We start from the raw sequence: 19707 nt of genomic DNA on the forward strand, positions 1-19707 counted from the left end.
TCCAAAGGTCACGGGTCCCTTAGTGGACCGTGGATGCCAATATTTTGATGGTGTGGGGTAGGGTTGATTGTCTAATTCCAATTTACCCGAGTACCCACGCAGTCTAACTACCGGGGAAGCCACACCCTCGGCCGACTTTGTCCGAACCGAGTCGCTGTTACCGACTCTGATCCGGTGTAACCGAGCAAGGATTACCAAAGCCTGCTGGACCAAATGAACAATTTACAGCACAAACGGCCTCACTATAACTCAAACCCGAACCATGCTCGGCCAATGAAAGAAAATACGGACACCGAACTGGAACATTTAACAGAGGGTTTATTCTACAGTAATCAGCAAGGGAGGCACAGAGCAGACTTCACGACGAATAAAGATGCAGGCAAATATACAATGGAATTACTCAAACAGTTCTACTTACAGACTGGTCACAGCCAGACACACACACCCAAAAATAAATGGACCTTGTGGGTCTTTATTCGGCCCTTCAGCTCGGATGGAAGGCGAGCCGAGGGTCAGAATCTGGCCGGGTACCTGGCCGCCTTGTGCGGTTTCACCGACTCCAACCCACCACGGTGGGACTCGAACCCACGACCCAGAATCCAACGAGCCCACGATCCTGGCTGCCACGAACGACGATACGAGCACCACGGAAACACCTCCGCCACGACCACCACCACCACGAGGAACCCGAAAAAGACAGCAGACCGCCAAAAGACCTCGAAAAAGACCTCAGAGCAGACCAAGACCACAGACCAAAGAGAGCTCGCCACCTTTCTTATACCTGTCCCCCCCGGCGGGTGGAGGGATCGGCTCTGAGGTAACTCGCCTCCGGATTGGTCGGGGGGGGGGGCGTCGGGTGATCGGTGTCCTCCCTTCATTGATCGAGGCGAACACTCCATCTGGCTGGGGCGGGGTCGGCCCTGAGGTGATCTCACCCCCGATTGGACGAGGGGAACTTCCATCTGGCTGGGGCAGAGTCGGCCCTGAGGCGAGGGGGCTCCGCCCATGTCCGTAGCCTTGAACACCTGGGTTATGGCGCCGTGGTGTGAAGGGGATTGATGTAGAAAACTAACGAAAAAATAACTAGCAGCGCACATACACTTAATCACCCATTAAACATAAGGACGGGACCCTAACTATAAACACACACTTATCGAAATAACTGAACTGCGGGGACTCTGGCTGTTGTGTGCAAATGTCTGCCAGATTCGTAACAATATCATGCTACATATCGTTTTTGACCATATCTCTCAGTGGTGAAGAATTACTTCAAAAACCTCTGTCCACCTCCACTGGAGGTAATTAAATAATTTTTCACTGAAGCAGGGAGGTTGAAATTATTTACCATACATTCACTCAGCTGTGAAGTATTTTTTTCTTGACGTCAATTTCAGCTTGCCTACACCGAAGCAAAAATGTAACAAGATGGTCCCCGAAATCTCCTGACTTTCAGAAAGACGCTTTATAAAATTGAGCCAGAATATATGAATGTTGGCTGCTTTTTATCGTGGCTGGACTGGATTTAAATATATGATAGCAAGATTTGTCAGACAGTATTAGGATTCCACTGGGTTCAAAACATCTCGGTGGCAGGGAAAGCTTGCAAACCGCAATGCATCAAGCATAATCATTTTTACCTGATGTTCACCATGAAGAAACGAGGGAGTATTATGCCAAGTTGCCAAAGACACCATGTACATAAGCACAGCTGTGATGACAGACAGTCAGAGAACGAGATAAAGTTGAAGCTACCGTCTATAAAACAAACCAAGCATATGACGAGACAGTGAAGTTCATTTGAAGCAAATTTAGATACATATGAGATGTATGAGAATGCTGAGGCAGAAAAATAAACATTCAAAGAAACAAACGGATCCAGTTGTTCAAAAAGTTAGGTACTCCAGTAATAACCATTGCAATAATTTAAGAAATAGCATGTAGTGGGGCAAACGCAATGAACGGTAGTTATATGTACACAGTAGTGATCATTGTGGAACTGGAGTTCTGTCCCAAAGGATTATGGATAGATAATCTTCAAAGAGTAGGAAATCAAACAAATAAGTTGGGTCTTATTGATCCCAATCCCAGAGCACAAAGCCTCAACTTCCAGACACTCCCAAAAAACACACTCTTTTCTGGAAATTTACTGGGGTTAGTGAGAGGGAAGAAGCATTTGTGCACACCCAGAAGACTGCGTTATTCTGTTAATATGCCACAAAGTCGACGTCAATATGACATCATTCGAGTGATTTTGGCAAATATCATGAGACGATTTGAACCTCAGATGGGAGCACAAACTCAGACAATTAATTTTACTACTACTACTACTAATACCACTTATTTAATGACTATAATTACTCCTTTGTGGGGTAGGCCAGGGAACTTTTTTAGCCCAAGTCTAAGGAACCAGTGCTGGCCAGACCTGGCATTTGACAGAAGGTGGAAGAAATTTGGAAATTGACCAGGTGTCAGCGACAACCCACCTACTCTTTGCAAAAGAAGCTGTGGGATCATAACGTCAATCAACTAATGCGAGCACACCGAATGCACAGTTAACGTCCATCCGAAGGGTGGCACACACAATTTTCTATTTCTCTGCCTACAAAACCCCGGGGTGACAGTCTCTAGATATGCTGAGATTTGAACCAAGGCAGGTCAGCTCAGTGACGAGCGCACATTCCTCGAGCCTATCACCATCACCAGCCTTGATACATTTTTGAAAAACTAAATAAATCAGTCTTGTATCATCTTAAGATGCCTATACACAATAATAGAAGAATTTCATTTTCTTATGTTTGCCGATTTGGCTTACTTCCCCCCTTCTATCCCCTGTTGTGCGTAGTACAAGATGGCTTTATAATTGTACATCCATAAGGTTGTAGTTCAGTTTTGACAATGTCAGTGCAAGTGCACCAGTGATTTTCAGGTGCTACAATGGCTAAAGCAAAAGCCAAACAATCACATGATCCCCAACTTTATATTTATACACAGGACTTACTGCATCTCTAACATTCTAACACTCATCTCCTTCATTCCTTATTGCAGTAACAGCAGTCACTCCCTTGTTCATTGTATGTCTTTCACCATCATGAATTTTACTCTCCAATGCAAGCTTGCAAAAAAGAAGAGTAAACTGAGGAAGATCCTCAGATTCCAACAGCGGTGGCATAATTATTTCCAATTGGACCAAAGTCCAAATAATTGACGATGTTTGATTAGGAGCTATAGTTTGTTTGACTTATAGGAGATTACCATTGCTGCAGGAAGGGTCAGAAAGGCCCTCTTGCATATCCACACAGTTCTCAGAACCTAAATGACCCTGGACCTGATTCCCAACTTGGTTTTGATCCACAGTTTCCCACAGCTCATGTATATTCTCCATGTAAGTGAGCAGCATGCTGGTGCGACGGTGAAATAGTGAAAGGATGTCACTAGCAAGGTGCTCCAGTGTGGTGTATCGTACTTTCTCCAGGTCAAACATGTCTTTGAGCAGAGAAAGTACCTGCTGCTGTGGACACAACACAATGACAAATTACTTATTATTTAGCACACTCTCATTCCATCAATGCTGAATGTCTGCAAAATGATAATCATCTTATTATGACAGCTGTTATGAATACATAAAGGATAGTGGAAGAGTTTTAGTAAATAATGCATTTCAGATTTAATGCTAATTTTATTTTTAACACAAGTTTAAAAGTTCATGGAAGAGCAGAAAAGGCAGTGGGCAATGAATCAACACACAAAATGGGGGCAAAGAATACATACAATCTATACAATAAGAGAGATATTTGTCTCTTGTGTTTTTTTTGGCCCCAAAAAAATTGAAAGGTTTTGAAAAAGAAAAAAGAAAAAAAGTAGTTATTATTTTTTAAAATCGTTCGATTGTGCCAAAGCGTTTGTAGCCATGTTAAAGGTAATATTAAACGATCCCCGACCCCATTCCTTCCTGGGTGTAGGGAAGTGTTTTAAGCCCCCCCCCCCCACAAAAAAATTAGAAAAACAAAAACAAATGTGATTTCTTCAAAATGCCAACAGGATTAGATCACCAGGCGACGTCGATACTGCTGCTAGTTATTAATGAATGCAAGTGTGTTTTGTATTACTTGTCACAGGAAGAACGGGTAATGAACTCCAAATTGCTTGTTCCAAACTCTGCTTGTTCTTAATAATTGAGAGATCGGGCCAAAAACGATATTTCATAACGTTGTGGACAGGTTACGATAAAACTTGGTGGATGAGTTGGTTAGGTGACAAGAACAAGCCGATTAGGATTTGGTTCAAGTCTAGATCCAGATCCGGCCTATCAGTGTGATACAAAACGTCAACTGTACAGCCTGGCAGAGGTATGTGCTCTTTCACGTGCCGTTCTACTTCATTCTTGAATCGGAAGCAGTACTCTTTGATGAATTTAGATTTTGAATTCATGGGTGTGCAAATATGCACACAAATTTACAGTGCCTTCAGAAAGTATTCACACTCCTTGACTTTTTCACATTTTGGTGTGTTACAGCCTGAATGTAAAATGGATTAAATTTAAATTTTTTGTCACTGATCTACACATAATACCCTGTAATGTCAGTGGAATGTTTTTTGAATTTTTTTTTTTTACAAATCAATTAAAAATTAAAAGCTGAAATGTCTCAAGTCAATAAGCATTCAAACCCTTTGCTATGACACTCCAAATTGAACTCAGGTGCATCCAATTTCCTTTGATCATCCTTGAGATGTCTCTACAACTTGATTGGAGTCAAACCTGTGGCAAATTCAATTGATTGGACATGATTTAGAAAGAAATTTAAGCTGGAACAATAAATCTCCTTTAAATACAGTACATGAAATAAGTAATTAACTGGTTCCCAAACACCAATTAAACCCTATTAGTATTATTGGGTTTTCTTTCCACATAAAAACATTTTAAAATGTACTGTACTTCTTAAATCAAAAATGAATAAATTAGAGGAAATGGAATGTGTGCAGTGTAGTGTAAGGGACGATGAGGGATAACAAGTTAGTTAGAGGGGTTTATGGTGAAGCAGAGTGAGCACTGCTGTCTCTCATGCTGGTAATGAACCCTATGGAGAGAATGCCATGTGAAATACCAGTCGAGTGCTGGAGGGAAGCCCTTGTGAATTATGGTGTGAAGGTGTGAATGGGTAATTAACTCTCGAGTTCCGATTTCCTGCGTTTAGCGCTCGGCACGGTATGTTCGAAAAAGCAGCGTTGAATGAATAGATCGAACGTTCGTTCGAAACACCAAAACATGGTTATAAAGTATAATGTTCATATTAACAGATATTCAGAAGCTGGGTGTTCAGAAGCCGGGAACCACCTGTACAAGAACCATGATCTTTTCTACCCCCGTTAACTCTGCCAAAGTCCACCTCTTTCCAAGTTTCCAGTTCCTCCTTCCTGAAAGTTTGCGACACTGTATCCATCTGTTCACCCCCGTGTCTATCCATAGCCCTCATTCTTCCCCACATCCCTCATTTATCCAAGTCTCCCTCTATTTTGTCCCTCAACCCTGCTGCTGGTGTGATCCCCTCCTCTCTCTCTCTGCTGTTCCTTTTGTTCTGTTATGTTCTATCTCTTCCACGAGGGTCAGCACTGTATACAAAAAATAAATAAATAAATAAAGGGCACTGAAATCTATTCAAAAAGTCATTCTCCTCCCAACAAAAACCTACAGTGCCTTACTTTAAAAAAGCAGCAGAGTTGATGGAGCGGCTCATTATGACTCAGGAAACCCCAAGCGAGCACAGGGCTCACATGCTCAGAGATTGCGTAAAACCTGGACATGAAGCCATCTGCAACCTGGAATGCACAAATATATGGAAAGCTGAATTTTTAGTACTTTATTGTCAGACCCTCATAAAGATAAATTCACTCTATTGTACTTTACTGCAAAAAGGTTGACAAATTCTGTTTAAATTCTGTTACACTTCAATGATGAGTCAGCTTCTCTGCACAACCTTCTCTCCCACAAAGGAGATCATTTTACTTTTAATGTAGAATTTTCATCTTATCTTGACAATTCGGTAGTTGTTTATAAGTGCAGATGTGGAGAATATTAAGAGCTTATGCAAAGCATCAAGATTGGAATGGAATTGATTGAGGAGATAGCCAATCTCTTTTGCATGTCAGCAAATAAAAATAATGAATTAAAAAAGGTATCATGGAGTTGCACAAACCAAATTAGCAAAAAATAAAAATAAAAAAATACCACAGAATAACATTCTGAACTTGGTGATGAAGTGGAGAATGGATGTACCTGTAACAGGCTTCGCTTTGCTTTCAGTACAGACCAGCATGCAGTGGTGAGGGCCTGAAATGGCAAACATTAATGTAAGAAGTACAATTAGTTAACTTTTACTCACTTAAGTCTCACATCAAAAACAGCTAATGCAAATAACCAAATTAACATACTGGCAAGATATTCAAACACGATAAAAGTTCAGAAAGTATAAACCTCTCATGGAAAACAAGAAAAAGAAAAAAAAAAATGGTCGCTATTGTGCTATGATGAGGACAGATAGGAAAGTGAAGTTAATAACCACACCAAAAAATGGTTTAGTCCAAGAAGCAACACCCCTTGCTTGCACCACATGAACATGGCAAATGCATGAAATAAATATTTTTGCATTTGAATAAAATGGAAGTCAAGTCGAGAACGAGGCAGCTTCGAGACGAGCTAAAATTATTAATTAATAACATGTCATGGTTACTGAGAGCTATTATTTAAATTAATCATGCAACATCACCACCATACCTTGCGTTCAAATGTACCAAAGGCATTGAAAGCAAAAAAAAGTTAAGGGCAATCGCACTGACGTGCACTGCATATGATCTCAAAATGGACGTGCGCAGCTTTTCTAACCGTTTCTTTGAAGCTGTCTGACAACCAGCGGTTCTGCACAACAGCAAGCACAGATGATGGAGGGTTCTCCAAGTCCTCAAAGGCATCCATCATTATGAAGTCGAGGACCACATCGAAAAAGGTCATGCTGGTAACCTGAAAATTGAAAAATAAATAAATAAACCTCAAAATACTTAGGGGTGCGAAACTGCAGCGCATGCTCAGTCATCGGTAGATATGGGAATATTTATGAGCTGCCACCAAGAGATAAGTCAAGTTGAACAGTTTCTCCAGCACAGGTGATCAGGTGATTTTTTTTTTCTCGGAATTTTCCCATTTTGTAAAGTAAACAAACTTCTTCATTAACATTGCTTTGTTTTTTTTCAATTTATTTCAGAAAATATCACACTTTGGAATTTTAAAAATCTTATGCAATTCAGTCTTAAACCATAAATAAGCTGATTCCTGGATTTTTTTTTTTTGGGGGTGGTGATGTATCAATTTGAATGCCAAAAAAATACAGTAATTGAAGTGACTTTATTTGAGGGATCTTCTCCCCATTTGTTTTCTCTTTATCTCACAGCTCCTCGTGTCCATCCGTTCTGTACTCCCCCTTTGATTGCTATTCTATTACATTGTACTTCGTATGCAGATTGTTCAATACAACTTGACCGGACCAGTTTTTGGCGTGCAAAATATCCGAATGGATAACACCGAAATATGAATTCAAATATCGACAACTCCATGGGACATAATTAAGGGAAACTAGAACAGCACTCAGTAGAGCGCATACCTCCACCTGGCTGAACTGTATATGTTTTGTATCCCACTGATAGGCCAGATCTAGATCCGGACCTGAACCAAAATCTAATCGGCTTTTCCTTGTTTAAACTTCAATCCTCTCCCTGAGACCGTAATTGCAGGTTCAGAAATCAATAAAAGTGCCTTGGACGATCGACCGAGAACCGGTGTTTTCAACGTGATATGGTCGTATATGTATGGCTATTGTTACACTGCACCGCTGTCAGCTATGCCAACATGTCAGCTCTGCCAGCAGAGGAAAGAAACACAGTGCCGATTGTTGAGTTGGCCAGACTCGTGTGTGTGTGTGTGTGTGTGTGTGTGTGTGTGTGTGTGTGTGTGTGTGTGTGTGTGTGTGTGTGTGTGTGTGTGTGTGTGTGTGTGTGTATATATATATATATATATATATATATATATATATATATATATATATATATATATATATATATATATATATATATATATATATATATACACACACAGACCATATATATAGATGAGGTGGTTAGGTTATAGACCATATATATATATATATATATATATATATATATGGTCGCACAAAATATTCTTTACCAACTGTGGGGTCGTGATGATTTGTGGTTTGAAGAATTTGTGGTTTGAAGCATTTGTGGTTGAAGAAGTGGTGCATGTGATAAAATACAAGGTGTTGATAAAGGACAGACTTGGGGAGAAGCGGTATGAGAAAAAAAAAAAAAACAATGTCACCCGCGGGGTGACCCGTATCTTGCCAAAAGGTGACCACGTGTGACTTCTTTAAGGTCACACTGAGGTGAACAGAGCTGCTATCCACCAGGAGCGACTCCTTGAGGAATATCTGCCTACGAGAGATTCCGATGAGAATCGTTCTACAGAGTAACCATGAAAAATATGCTTTTGCCTCATAACGTCACCAAATGACGTCATAATGTCTCAAGCTTGACATATCTAGAAAGCACTCAGAGGTGTTCAATTTGAGGTACTACACGATATGATTCCTAAAACTTGAAAATTTGACCTTGGGGTCAAATATGTTTGACCTTAGGCACTAACCATGAAGGTCAAGGCCAATCGCCACCAAAAACTAATCAGCTGAGCGCCAGACCATGAACTATATTCCCATGAAGTTTGAAGACGATCCGATCAAAATTACTCAAAAAATAAGGGTTTCGTTGACTCCCCTGATTTGCGACAAAGTGACCTTGACCTTTGACCTTGACCTTCAAAATTTTGTGCACTGAAAGGGACCTCTATAGGCCTCTGATATGCGAAGTTACAAAAATTTCCAATGATAACTGTGCTCTGCAGAATTTTTTTATACGTGATTACAGACAAACAAACAAACAAAAAAAAAAAAAACATACAAGCTGACTAACATATCTTGCAAAAACTTCGTTTTGGCAAGATAAAAAAACAGAAAAGGGAAGATGACAGGCTTTCTATACAAATAGATGCATATTCTGTTACAATTCATGAACCTCACTCTTATGCTAAACAAGCACTATTGAAGAAAATCATTTCTAAATTATACATTTTAACCCCTTGAAGTCATTTTCACAATGATTTTAAAAAGGTGTAAAAAAAAAAAGAAAGAAAGAAAGAAAAAAAAGTAATAATTATTAGAATTAAATAACAGCAAGAACAAGCATTAAATTTTCAACTATATATTGACCAGTTTTGATGCAAACCAAAAAAAAGTGATGATCCCCTTAATGGCAGAAATCTGGCAGATATGTGCAGAAGTAGCAATAGTGCGATTACAGACCGAGATATCAACAAGGTTCTTGAAAAAAGATCAAAACAATGGGGGTACAGAAAGTGCTGAAAAAGAGATGTGCTTGTTGCAGGTTCATAAAATGAAGCTTATTCCAAGGTGTGCAATGTATATATTAGAATGTGTTATCTCACTTGCACATCACAGTTCACATTCCTGCAAGACGTAAACATCCCACTTACCCCTCGACCCTCGAGCTCCATTTGTGTCATCGTCCAATAGTCTTCCTGGTCAGAATATCGCAGCATTTCTTCATAAGCTTCCACAAAGCCAGTTGGATCCTGGTGATGTATTGTTCAAAAACCTCAATAAGAATGGGTCATATAATGCATCATTTCACTGTCACATAAAAGCTTATAAATATCTCCTAATAAGTAAAAACAAAACAAAAGTTCAGCCTAAAGAAGGCTAAAAGTTTCAGGCATTGTTCATATGAACTATAGTTCTGTATCCATAATCTATGACGGTTGGTGGCGATTTGGTTGTTGGGGGATGATTGGTCCAAAATAATGTTAGAGAAAAGAAAAACTGCTATCTCAAAGGATCGCAGCCCTGTGAACACGGAAATTCCCTCTAAACAACGGTGGGGAAATCTAACTACACGTATACTTATCGTCATAACTGATCTAAGGTCCTTTATGGTGGTCTGCGAATTTCCACAGCCGTAACAATATATATATTTTTTTGCCCCTTGCAGTAGAACTTGAAAGCTCCAAATGTATCAATTATCAAATGGAAGAATGTAGATGCGTTTGGAAGTTTTGGAGATACAGTACGTAAGCAATGTTAATCAGTCGATTATTGAACCCTTACCTTTCCAGCCTTGTTCAGCAGTCCTGCGATAATCCGCCTGCCAGTTTCCACAAATAATGCACGCACAGTTTCCTCCTCCAGCATGTACTGCTTGGGCAGAGAGATAAAAAAAAAGATTCTGAACAGCGTTTGTGGTTATAAAAATAAATAAAACACAAAATTAGCACGCAGAAGTACAGTATGTAAGTATAGCCTGGTGTTGGCGCAGTGGTTAGGGCAGCGGCTTGGGATCCAAAAGGTCCTGAGTTCAAGCCCCGTTGGGCCACTGAATTAATACACCAGGGGGTTGACTCAACCTGTCATCCTCCCGAGGTCGGCGAAGTGAGTACCAGTTTACTGGGCCGGTGTATACCCCGGTTAAAATAAGTGTACCATATCCCTGTGTCGTAAGAGGCGACCAGGGTTGCGTCAGGAAGGGCATCCGGTGTAAAACATGTGCCAAATCACTCTGCGGATCATACGGATGATCCGCTGTGGCAACCCCGAAAGAAGAAGAAGAAGTACAGTATGTAAGTATGGACGGACAACCCAAAAACATAATTGCCTCCGGCGACTTCGTCAGTCGAGGCATGAAAAACCACAAGACTGAGGTTGGTATGCTTATGGCACCATTCATGCAAAACCAGCACAAAAGGGGGTGCTTGTTTCTCATGCTGATGCAACATCTTTAGGATTAGGAGCCCATAGTTAGTACCGTGGGCTTGCTCTCCTTTACAAAGTTAACTTTACAAGGCAGGTAAATTCTTTTCCTAAATAATGTTCAGGGCAACATCAATATAGAGCAAAGAAAGGTAAGGCATATGGATATAAACAGCATAAATTAAAGTTATTACAGTTATATAAATTGACAATGGAAGAAGACACTATCATTCATTACTCAACTAAAAGATTAAAAGAATGGTCAGTCGAGGGTTAAATTTCATTTTCCTAACCGAACATCATTCGTCCACAATCGTACCCGAAATGCTTCGCGGACACAATGCAGCTTAGCCAGAAAGTCTTCATCACTGCAGCAACCAAGCAGTTCAGTCCTATACACATCACACCAAAAATGTGTTTAGAAAAGAGGGAAGCTGCAATAGTACACTTTTTTGTAATATGTATAAATATTTCCAAGTGTTTGTGCATTTGTATGTTATTCCTTCACAGCTGAACCCTCGCACCTAGAGTCCTCGAGGCCCCAAATTTTGGGTGTAGGTACTTCAGAATCTGGGTAATATATGAAGCTACTACACGTTGGCCTTGACGTCCGTTTTAAGGCCACCAAAGGCTGCTATAAAGTGCATAATGGGATGTGGAGTCAGGCAGTGCTACCGCTGACTGCAGATAAAAAGGTAACCATCATTGTGCCAATAACTCCATTGCTTTTTAATTTCCAACATGTCCCGAAACCCTCGCCAGGAAAAACTCATCCAGCCGGGCAGTGCCAGGTATCCTCCCCCACCCCTCTCAGGGAAACCACCTGATAGTTCACTATATTGTGTTTACCCGACTGTTTTACAATCAGTATTCACAAACTAATGACATTAAATGCCAGGCTGAGGGCAACATAAGCAGATAGGTGAAAATTTGGCTTTGCTGGGTAGAATGTCAAGAAAAAAAAATTACCGAAAAGTTCTGCAGGTGATAAGCCCATCCTGCACTTGCTGCATTCCATTCTCATAGAGGTCAAGGTGCTGAAGAGATGGAGGTCCTCTGAGAGCATGTTCATGTGCTCCCATCAATAGCTCCACAAGCTGTTTGCATTTTAAAAAAGGATGAGGAAAAATAGTTCAAGCATGAAGAAAGGGAGTTATGGTGGAGCAAGTACTGTATGTGCACGTTACGGTGGAGATGATGGTGAGGGCCACATAAAGCAAGTGTATAAAGGGCACATTAACACAACAAAACTTATTCATGATGACAGGTATTGAAATGACTTTTTAAAGAAAGAAGACAATAAAAATATATACCAAGACAATTATAGAGATGTTTTTTGAATGGTGAAATCAACCATTCAATGAATGTTACAAGGACACGCACGCACGCACACCCTTTCCAGTTACTGTGGTTGAAACTTGTCATCGTCAGGCAGCTTAGCATATGGATGTGGACGTTCTAGACAAAAGCGCTGAATTTTCCCCACATGCTACCCACAGCTATAGCTTTCCATTTTTGGTAGGAACCACTTCCTCCGAATACATTATGGCGGCCATCTTAGATTTTCAAGATGGCCACCATGTAAAAACTTATATCTATAAATATCTCAGCTTCTAAGCCACTTAGGATCATAATGTTGGTGTCTAAACATACATTTTCAGGGTCAAGGAATACAACTATACCACTTAGAATAGTGTCACATTTGTTATTTGGTCAAAAACAAATCAAGGCTTGGTTATTTTCAAGTTTTTTTTTTTTTTTTTCAGGCAGAACAGTTCCATAAACATAGAGGAAAAAACAAAGAAGTAAAACAGATGGAGAAGTTAAGTGATATGTTTTATATGATGATTATTTCATTAAAAAAATAATAATTTCATTTATTTTCAGGTTGACCAGCATAATGAATTGGAACTTGTGCTTGATCCGTCAAGAAAAGACCACAGAGCTTCTGAAATGCCCACTTAATGCACAAATCAGTGGGGACAAGTCAGAACCATACAACTCCTTCCTGAATAATGTTAATTCTTTCAGAGATGCACAACTTTCGAGAAGACATGACTGTAGGTGAACTGATCCAAAACTGGGGTGCATGGCACAAATCTTGCTCTGTCAAGTTCAGCAAAGAGAAGTTGAAGAGAGCTACCAAAAAGTGTGACAAGGATGATGCAAGGTTACTAGCCCTAACAAGCAAGGTTACTGAAGGAGTTTGAAGAGGACTACCTTCCAAAAGATAAAGACTCAGATTGTGGTTATCATCATGAAGAGGGATTTTCCACACAGAGAAGTTTCAAGGAGCAGGCTGTGAGTCTGGTTCAGGTCATCAATGAGCTGGGAAACCCTTTCTTTGATGACAGTGATGAGTTTTTGGCACTAAAGACATGGAATGTTTTGGATGAATCGGTAGTGAACACGGTGCAAACAGTACATAGTCTAGGAAAGGATGAGTGTGCCAAATATTGCAAAGAAGTTATTATTGATCGCACATCCTCCATTCATGAGCCGATTAGGAAGAATGCCCTTCCTCTCTTCAGTTGTCCATGGCCAAAAGCAACGACCAAACAAGTGGGAAATATTTCTCTACTCAAGAATTATGTTGTTCTGTTCTCTCACCTGTACATTGTGATGCAGCACAGGGTTAGTGACATGAGTACATTATTCAGCCATGAGAACCATTCTTTTCCCCCTTCTCTATCTTATGACGGAAAATTCTTTCTGAAAGAAATCTAATCTGATAAACATTCTGGCCAAAGACACCCACAATTATCCCCCCGATTCCATTGGCATGAAGCTTCTTCATGGAACTGCTGTGGTGCACTTGCCCCCCACGACCAACATTGTGACATTTGATGAGTATGTTGATCGGGTCTTCGTTCCATACATCATAAAACAACTAGAAAACTCCAAAAGAGATGATATAGTGTGGGATACATACCTCCCCAGCAGCATCAAAGAATCCATGAGAGAAAAGCGAGGAAAGGGTGTTCGGAGAAAGGTTACGGGCAAGAACAAGCTCCCAGAAAACTGGGCCGACGTCTTACATGACCCAAGCAACAAACAGGAAATGTTTGTATTCCTTTCCAACAAGATTGCCACTGTGGATTACCCTGAAGAGAAGGATATCATCATCACATCTGGTATGATGTATGACCGTTTTTACAGCCATTTTTCCCTGCTGTGCAGGGGTTTGGCTTTTTCTTGAGGCAATGTTTTATGGCCGGATGCCCTTCCTGACGCCAACCCTGGTCGCCTCTTACGACACACAGGGATATGGTACACCTATTCTAACCGGGGCATACACCGGGACCAGTACACTGGCACTCATTTCGCCGACCTCGGAAGGATGACAGGCTGAGTCAACCTCCTGGTGTTAATTCAGCAGCCAACGGGGCTTGAACTCAGGACCCTGGGATCCCAAGCCGCCACCCTAACCACTAAGCCAACACCAGGCTTCATCATCACATCTGGTGTCACAGCTATTGTTCGAGGAACAGATAGATCCATGGCACCATGTGATCATGAGGAAGCAGACACCAGGCTGCTGATCCACTTACAGGATGCTCTTCAGAATGGCTGTACCAACTGTCTGGTATGCACTGTTGACACGGATGTAGTGGTGATTCTCATTGATAAGTTCCATCACCTCATCACCCTGTGCCAAGATGTGAGCATTTGGGTTACCTTTGGTACAGGCAAGAACTTTACATATCATCACATCAATGATATCTATGAAGAACTGGGTAGGAAGAAATCCCTGGCCCTCCCTATCTTTCACAGTTTTCACATGCAATGAGCAGTTCAGAGATGGATTAGGGAAAGACTTGGGCCTGCATAGGAAGCCTATCCTGTGATTAATTTTGGAGTCCATTTTTGTAATATGATCAGCCCTAGGAGAAAAAAACTAAAAAAAACCCACAGTCAATGGTAAGACACAAGAGAGTGAGAGACTAAACTTCTTCCAGGGATTTGTTGTGGATGTAAATTTACAGGGTGCTTGGTTCTTTATATTATGTGACAGTTGGGGAGCACAAAAGAAACTGCTTAAAACTATTTGTTTTCAAACAAAGTTGTTTATTTTGCTTCAATGGGTCAAAACCCAAAAGGGTTTTTTTATTTTCTTTTTAAACTTTGACACATTAAAGTTTGAATTGACTGTTCCTTGTATTTAATGAAGAACTAGAACGGCACTTGTACAGAGCGCATCGTCTCGCCTTGCGTGCTCATTCTGAACAAAAATACCATCTGCAACTAAACACGCTACAATGATGTATGACCCATATACCCTTATCATCCATACACCCGATTATGTCACATGCATTGCCATTGTCCGTAGCTTTATCGATTAGGATATTTAACGACCACTTTTGTGCACATTAAACATCCACAGGATCAGAAAATCATGCATGCTTTCATGAATAACACATACAGTATGGCTTCACTGAACATTTAATAGGTTATTTTCTTGATAGGAAGATTTTAATGTTTTTTTGGCATCCGTTACCGACAGTTAGCCGTTCGGTATTGACAGTTTTGTTAGAGTGCTTGCTCGAATGCTTAAGCCACTTAGCGAGCACTCTACAAGCCGATTGATAATGGAACACACCTCTGGACATGTGGGTCACCACTCCATTGTGACACGTTACGGGTCAGGGCAAGAACTTGTAATTGCGGCAGAGTACCGGCACACACTAGTTTACTGAGAAAGACCACAGGATGTTTCACATCCAACAGCAAATTCTTCTTAGATGTAATGTTCTTCAGAAGGACGGCGTACTCAATGTTAATCACCAGGATGACAGGTTATAGTCAGCTCACAAATCAAACCCAGAATATATGGTGATGATGCTACTTCTGACATATTCTACCAACTCATTGATTATATAGGTAAGACGTAATGATTAGATAGACGTATTTGTTATCAGACACAAGAAAAAAATATTATATCTGCTTATAACATGCAACATTGGATAGGATAGTGCAGAGGTAATGGTGTATTCAGCTTTGAGCTATCGAATCTGGGTGGGATTCTTGACCCAACAATAAACTGTCAGATTGGTACTTTGGAGGCAGGGCATTGCATCACACAGTATCCCAATCCTTGTATCATTTCAAATATCCTTCACTAGATTTGCACAAATATTTCTTAAGCCAGGGGGTCTCCTCTTCGAGCATGAGCGGGCATTAAGCATCTCACGCCGTCTTTTGTGGAGTAGGCGAGTTATCGTCGGCATCTTGAGCGAACTACAAATTCCAGCCTAAATCACCTTCATTCTCCAACCTGAGGATTCTTGATCACAAAATTATTCGTCAAATTCACTTTCTGACGCGTGTGAAGAGAGTTGTACGGCTATTATACACTGAGTGTTGAGACAATCTTTCCCTCGATTACGTCACACAGATGACGTAATGACCATCGCAGTTTTCTGGAATTTTTAGGGCCGGTACATGCCGGGTTCGCTTTTGTAACCAACAGCTCAAAAAATTATTGGGATTAAAAACCATGTTGAGGTCTTTGTATATTACTTAAAAATCAATATAATCAGATCAAAATTTTATTTTTTCTTCTGATTCTGTGGATCTTTAAGACTAGATTGCATCAAAGAAGATGAATATGACAAAAAAAAGTCAAACTATATTCGCCATGGCTAGTCGACCATATGCATGGAGTTTCACATTGATCTGTTAGGCGGTTCTGGAAAAGAAGACTTTTTAAAAGAAACATTTATGTTGTAAGTCCAATCATGGTCACCACACCACATGACAGATGACATCATAAATTTAATTTTTCACTCAAGTCGGCTCATGGATCAGATATATGAAGTTTCACGCAAGGATTTTGATTCAACCAATTATGGCTGGAATACCACTTCACCGGTGAGGTCATCATAATCACCCTACATATCCCATGGGGAGTTGATGACATGCCAAGTTTCAATTTTTTTTCGTTGAGCGGTTTTGGAGAAGACGACGTACCAATTTTTCCCTTTAATACAATATGGCTGCCATACTATATGACTTATCACATCAGAGTTATCAATAAAATATTCTCCATGGGGAGTCCCTCCTATATTGAAAGATGAGCATTTGCAGAGAAAAAATATTTTTTTAAGTAAAAATGTATAAACATGGGCACACAGACAGACAGCGGTGCTACAATAGTCTCGCAACCCCTTCGGGGTGACACTAATAAATGAGCATCATTAATGAAACACTAAACTATTGTAGAGTTTTGTGGAAAAATAAAACAGAATGAAAGAAAAAAAAAATCTAGTGAATACAAAGCTAGTGACCTCAGCAGCAGACACAAAGGAATCATCAGAAGCGATGCTGGAGGTGTCCATCTTCCATGGTCTTTTTGTTCCCTCCAAGATGCAATCACCTGTTTAAGATAGCACAGGATAGCCAGAGAATTAAATGCATTATTCATGAAGCACCAAAGTTAATATCATAACTTTTCAGAAAACAGAAACGTGCACAAATGACATGGTAATGCAGGACAGTCCTCATAAAACACTGAAACAAACCGAAACACAAATGAAAAATATCAAATGTACAATTAGGATGCCCAATTTGCTAGACATTGGTTGAATACCAGTGCAACAGGCAATATTAATTGGGCATTCATAAAATAAGTGTACCTGGATAAAACATATGCCTGGTGTTTTAATGGTTAGGGTGGTGGGCTTGGGATCCTTAGGTCCTGAGTTCAAATCCTACTTGGTTCTTGAATTAATTATTTTCGAATGTGTAAACATGATATATGGAGTATAAACGGATATATGAAGTTGTTAAAAGACCCTTTTCAGAGAACAAGTAATGGGTTAGCAACTGCAGCTGTTTTGCAGAAATGGAAGTAAATTAAGCCTTGAAAGTTGATGCAAACAATTCCTACAGGTGTCCCAACTTTTGTTGATTAGTTACAAACCCTCTATCTGTATAAAAGGAGTGTTGGAACAGACTGTTTTGCTACACCCTCTGAAGCATTATTTGGACAATATTTCACTGCAGGAAGTTGTATATTGCTATCATAATGGCAAGAAAAAGACAATTAACAAAGGAAGACAGACAGACCATTATAACCCTGAGAAGTGGAGGTCTTTCCTTTAGAGAAATTGCAAAACAAGCCAAGGTGTCAGTGAGTACAGTTTCCTACACCATCAAAAGGCATTTGGAAACTGGAGGAAACTGATTGGAAGAGGTCTTGCAGACCAAAAGCCACAACACAATCAGAAGACAAGTTTCTGAGAGTCAACAGCTTGCGTGATAGGCGGCTCACAGAACAGCAGCTTCAAGAACAGCTTAATACTGGTCGAAGTTAGGAAGTCTCAGTTTCAACTGTGAAGAGAAAACTTCGAGCTGCAGGTTTGACAGGTCGAGTGGCAGTAAGAAAGCAATTGCTAAGATGGCAAAATAAGAAAAAGAGGCTTGCCTGGGCCATGAAGCACCGCCAGTGGACTACTGAAAACTGGAAGGTCTTATGGACCGATGAATCAAAATTTGAAATCTTCGGTTCATCAGGCAGGGTTTTTGTACGCCATCGAGGAGGCGAAAGGATGGTTCCTCAGTGGGTGACACAAACTGTCAAACATGGAGGAGAAAACGCGAGATCTGGGGCTCTTTTGCTGGATCCAGAGTCAGCGACTTGCACAGAGTGACTGGCACCCTGAACCAAAAGGGATACCACAGCATTTTTCAGCACCATGAAATACCCTCTGTTCTATGCCTACTTGGTCAGGGGTTCATCCTGCAGCAAGATAACGACCCAAAACATACCTCTAGGCTATGTCAGAACTACCTTAGAAGAAAAGAACAGGACGGTCGGCTTCAAATCATGGAATGGCCAGCACAGTCTCCAGACTTAAACCCCATCGAGCTGGTTTGGGATGAACTGGACAGAAGGGTGATAGCAAAGCAACCTACAAGTGCAACACATTTGTGGGAACTTCTGCAACAATGTTGGGAAGAACTTTCCAAACAATATTTGATTTCCATTGTAGAAAGAATACCACGAGTATGTTCGGCTGTTATATCTGCAAAAGGTGGCTACTTTGATGAGTCAAAAATTTAGATTAAATTTTGTTCAACAAAACGATTCCATGATTTCTTTTTTTATCTGCAATTGTTTGTTTGTTCGATGTTTTAATTTCGGAGTGCATTGACACATTAAACTGCTTAAATTTCAGTAAAAAACTGGAAAAATGGGGGTGTTCTAAAACTTTTGACCGGTAGAGTATATATATATATATATATACACACATCTATATATTATTAAAACTCTCATTATATATATATATATATATATATATATATATATGTATGTATGTATGTTCCTGAAATACAGCCAAAACGGTACATGATAGCACAAAAGTTTTAGGCCCAACTTACTCACCATTCCCCTCTGGTGTACAGTATCAAGTTTCATTCAAATCGGGCAACAAAAAAAAATATTTAAAAAATCAATTCTCGATTCAGTCAAGTAATCTTCGGGAAAATTTGATCAATGCAAACAACCTCAACGGTATAGTTCGCTGGAGCTATCTTTTTTTTTCTTGAAATGATTTTTTTTTTCATCAACTGCTGTCATAACGGGTTCACGGATCATCTAGTTTTTAATAAAACTAGCCAAACCCACGCTCTGTGCGAAGTTTCAAAAGTGAGGGTTCGTTAGGACGTCAATATATCCAGTGTTCACAATGTGGTTTATCGAATTTCTTTACATACAATGTTTCTTGTTACATTTTTTGTGTCAAATTCACCTTCGAGGTAGTCAGCATGTGCAGAAGAGGGTTTCACATTGCAGACGCTGTTTTCTCAGTGGCATGATGCCTCT

The 19707-nt window shown here is 40.2% G+C and overlaps 1 protein-coding gene across 2 annotated transcripts in view; it reads right to left on the reverse strand.

Moving 5' to 3' along the window:
* The window catches only part of MIGA1 (mitoguardin 1), an 83802-nt gene that overhangs the window by 13144 nt on the left and 50951 nt on the right, over nt 1-19707 (reverse strand). For both annotated transcript variants that reach the window (XM_085882455.1, XM_085882456.1), the window contains 10 exons: nt 17168-17256; nt 11850-11977; nt 11200-11272; nt 10242-10328; nt 9611-9709; nt 6878-7012; nt 6272-6325; nt 5698-5814; nt 3253-3508; nt 1638-1708 (listed from right to left, as the gene is read on the reverse strand). In XM_085882455.1, the coding sequence (XP_085738581.1) occupies nt 1638-1708; nt 3253-3508; nt 5698-5814; nt 6272-6325; nt 6878-7012; nt 9611-9709; nt 10242-10328; nt 11200-11272; nt 11850-11977; nt 17168-17256 (1109 nt within the window). The remainder of the gene's footprint in view (nt 1-1637; nt 1709-3252; nt 3509-5697; nt 5815-6271; nt 6326-6877; nt 7013-9610; nt 9710-10241; nt 10329-11199; nt 11273-11849; nt 11978-17167; nt 17257-19707) is intronic.

Source organism: Eptatretus burgeri, chromosome 5, assembly GCF_056783735.1.
Source record: "Eptatretus burgeri isolate ZD-2024b chromosome 5, Ebu_testis_v1, whole genome shotgun sequence".
Lineage (NCBI taxonomy): Eukaryota > Metazoa > Chordata > Myxini > Myxiniformes > Myxinidae > Eptatretus > Eptatretus burgeri.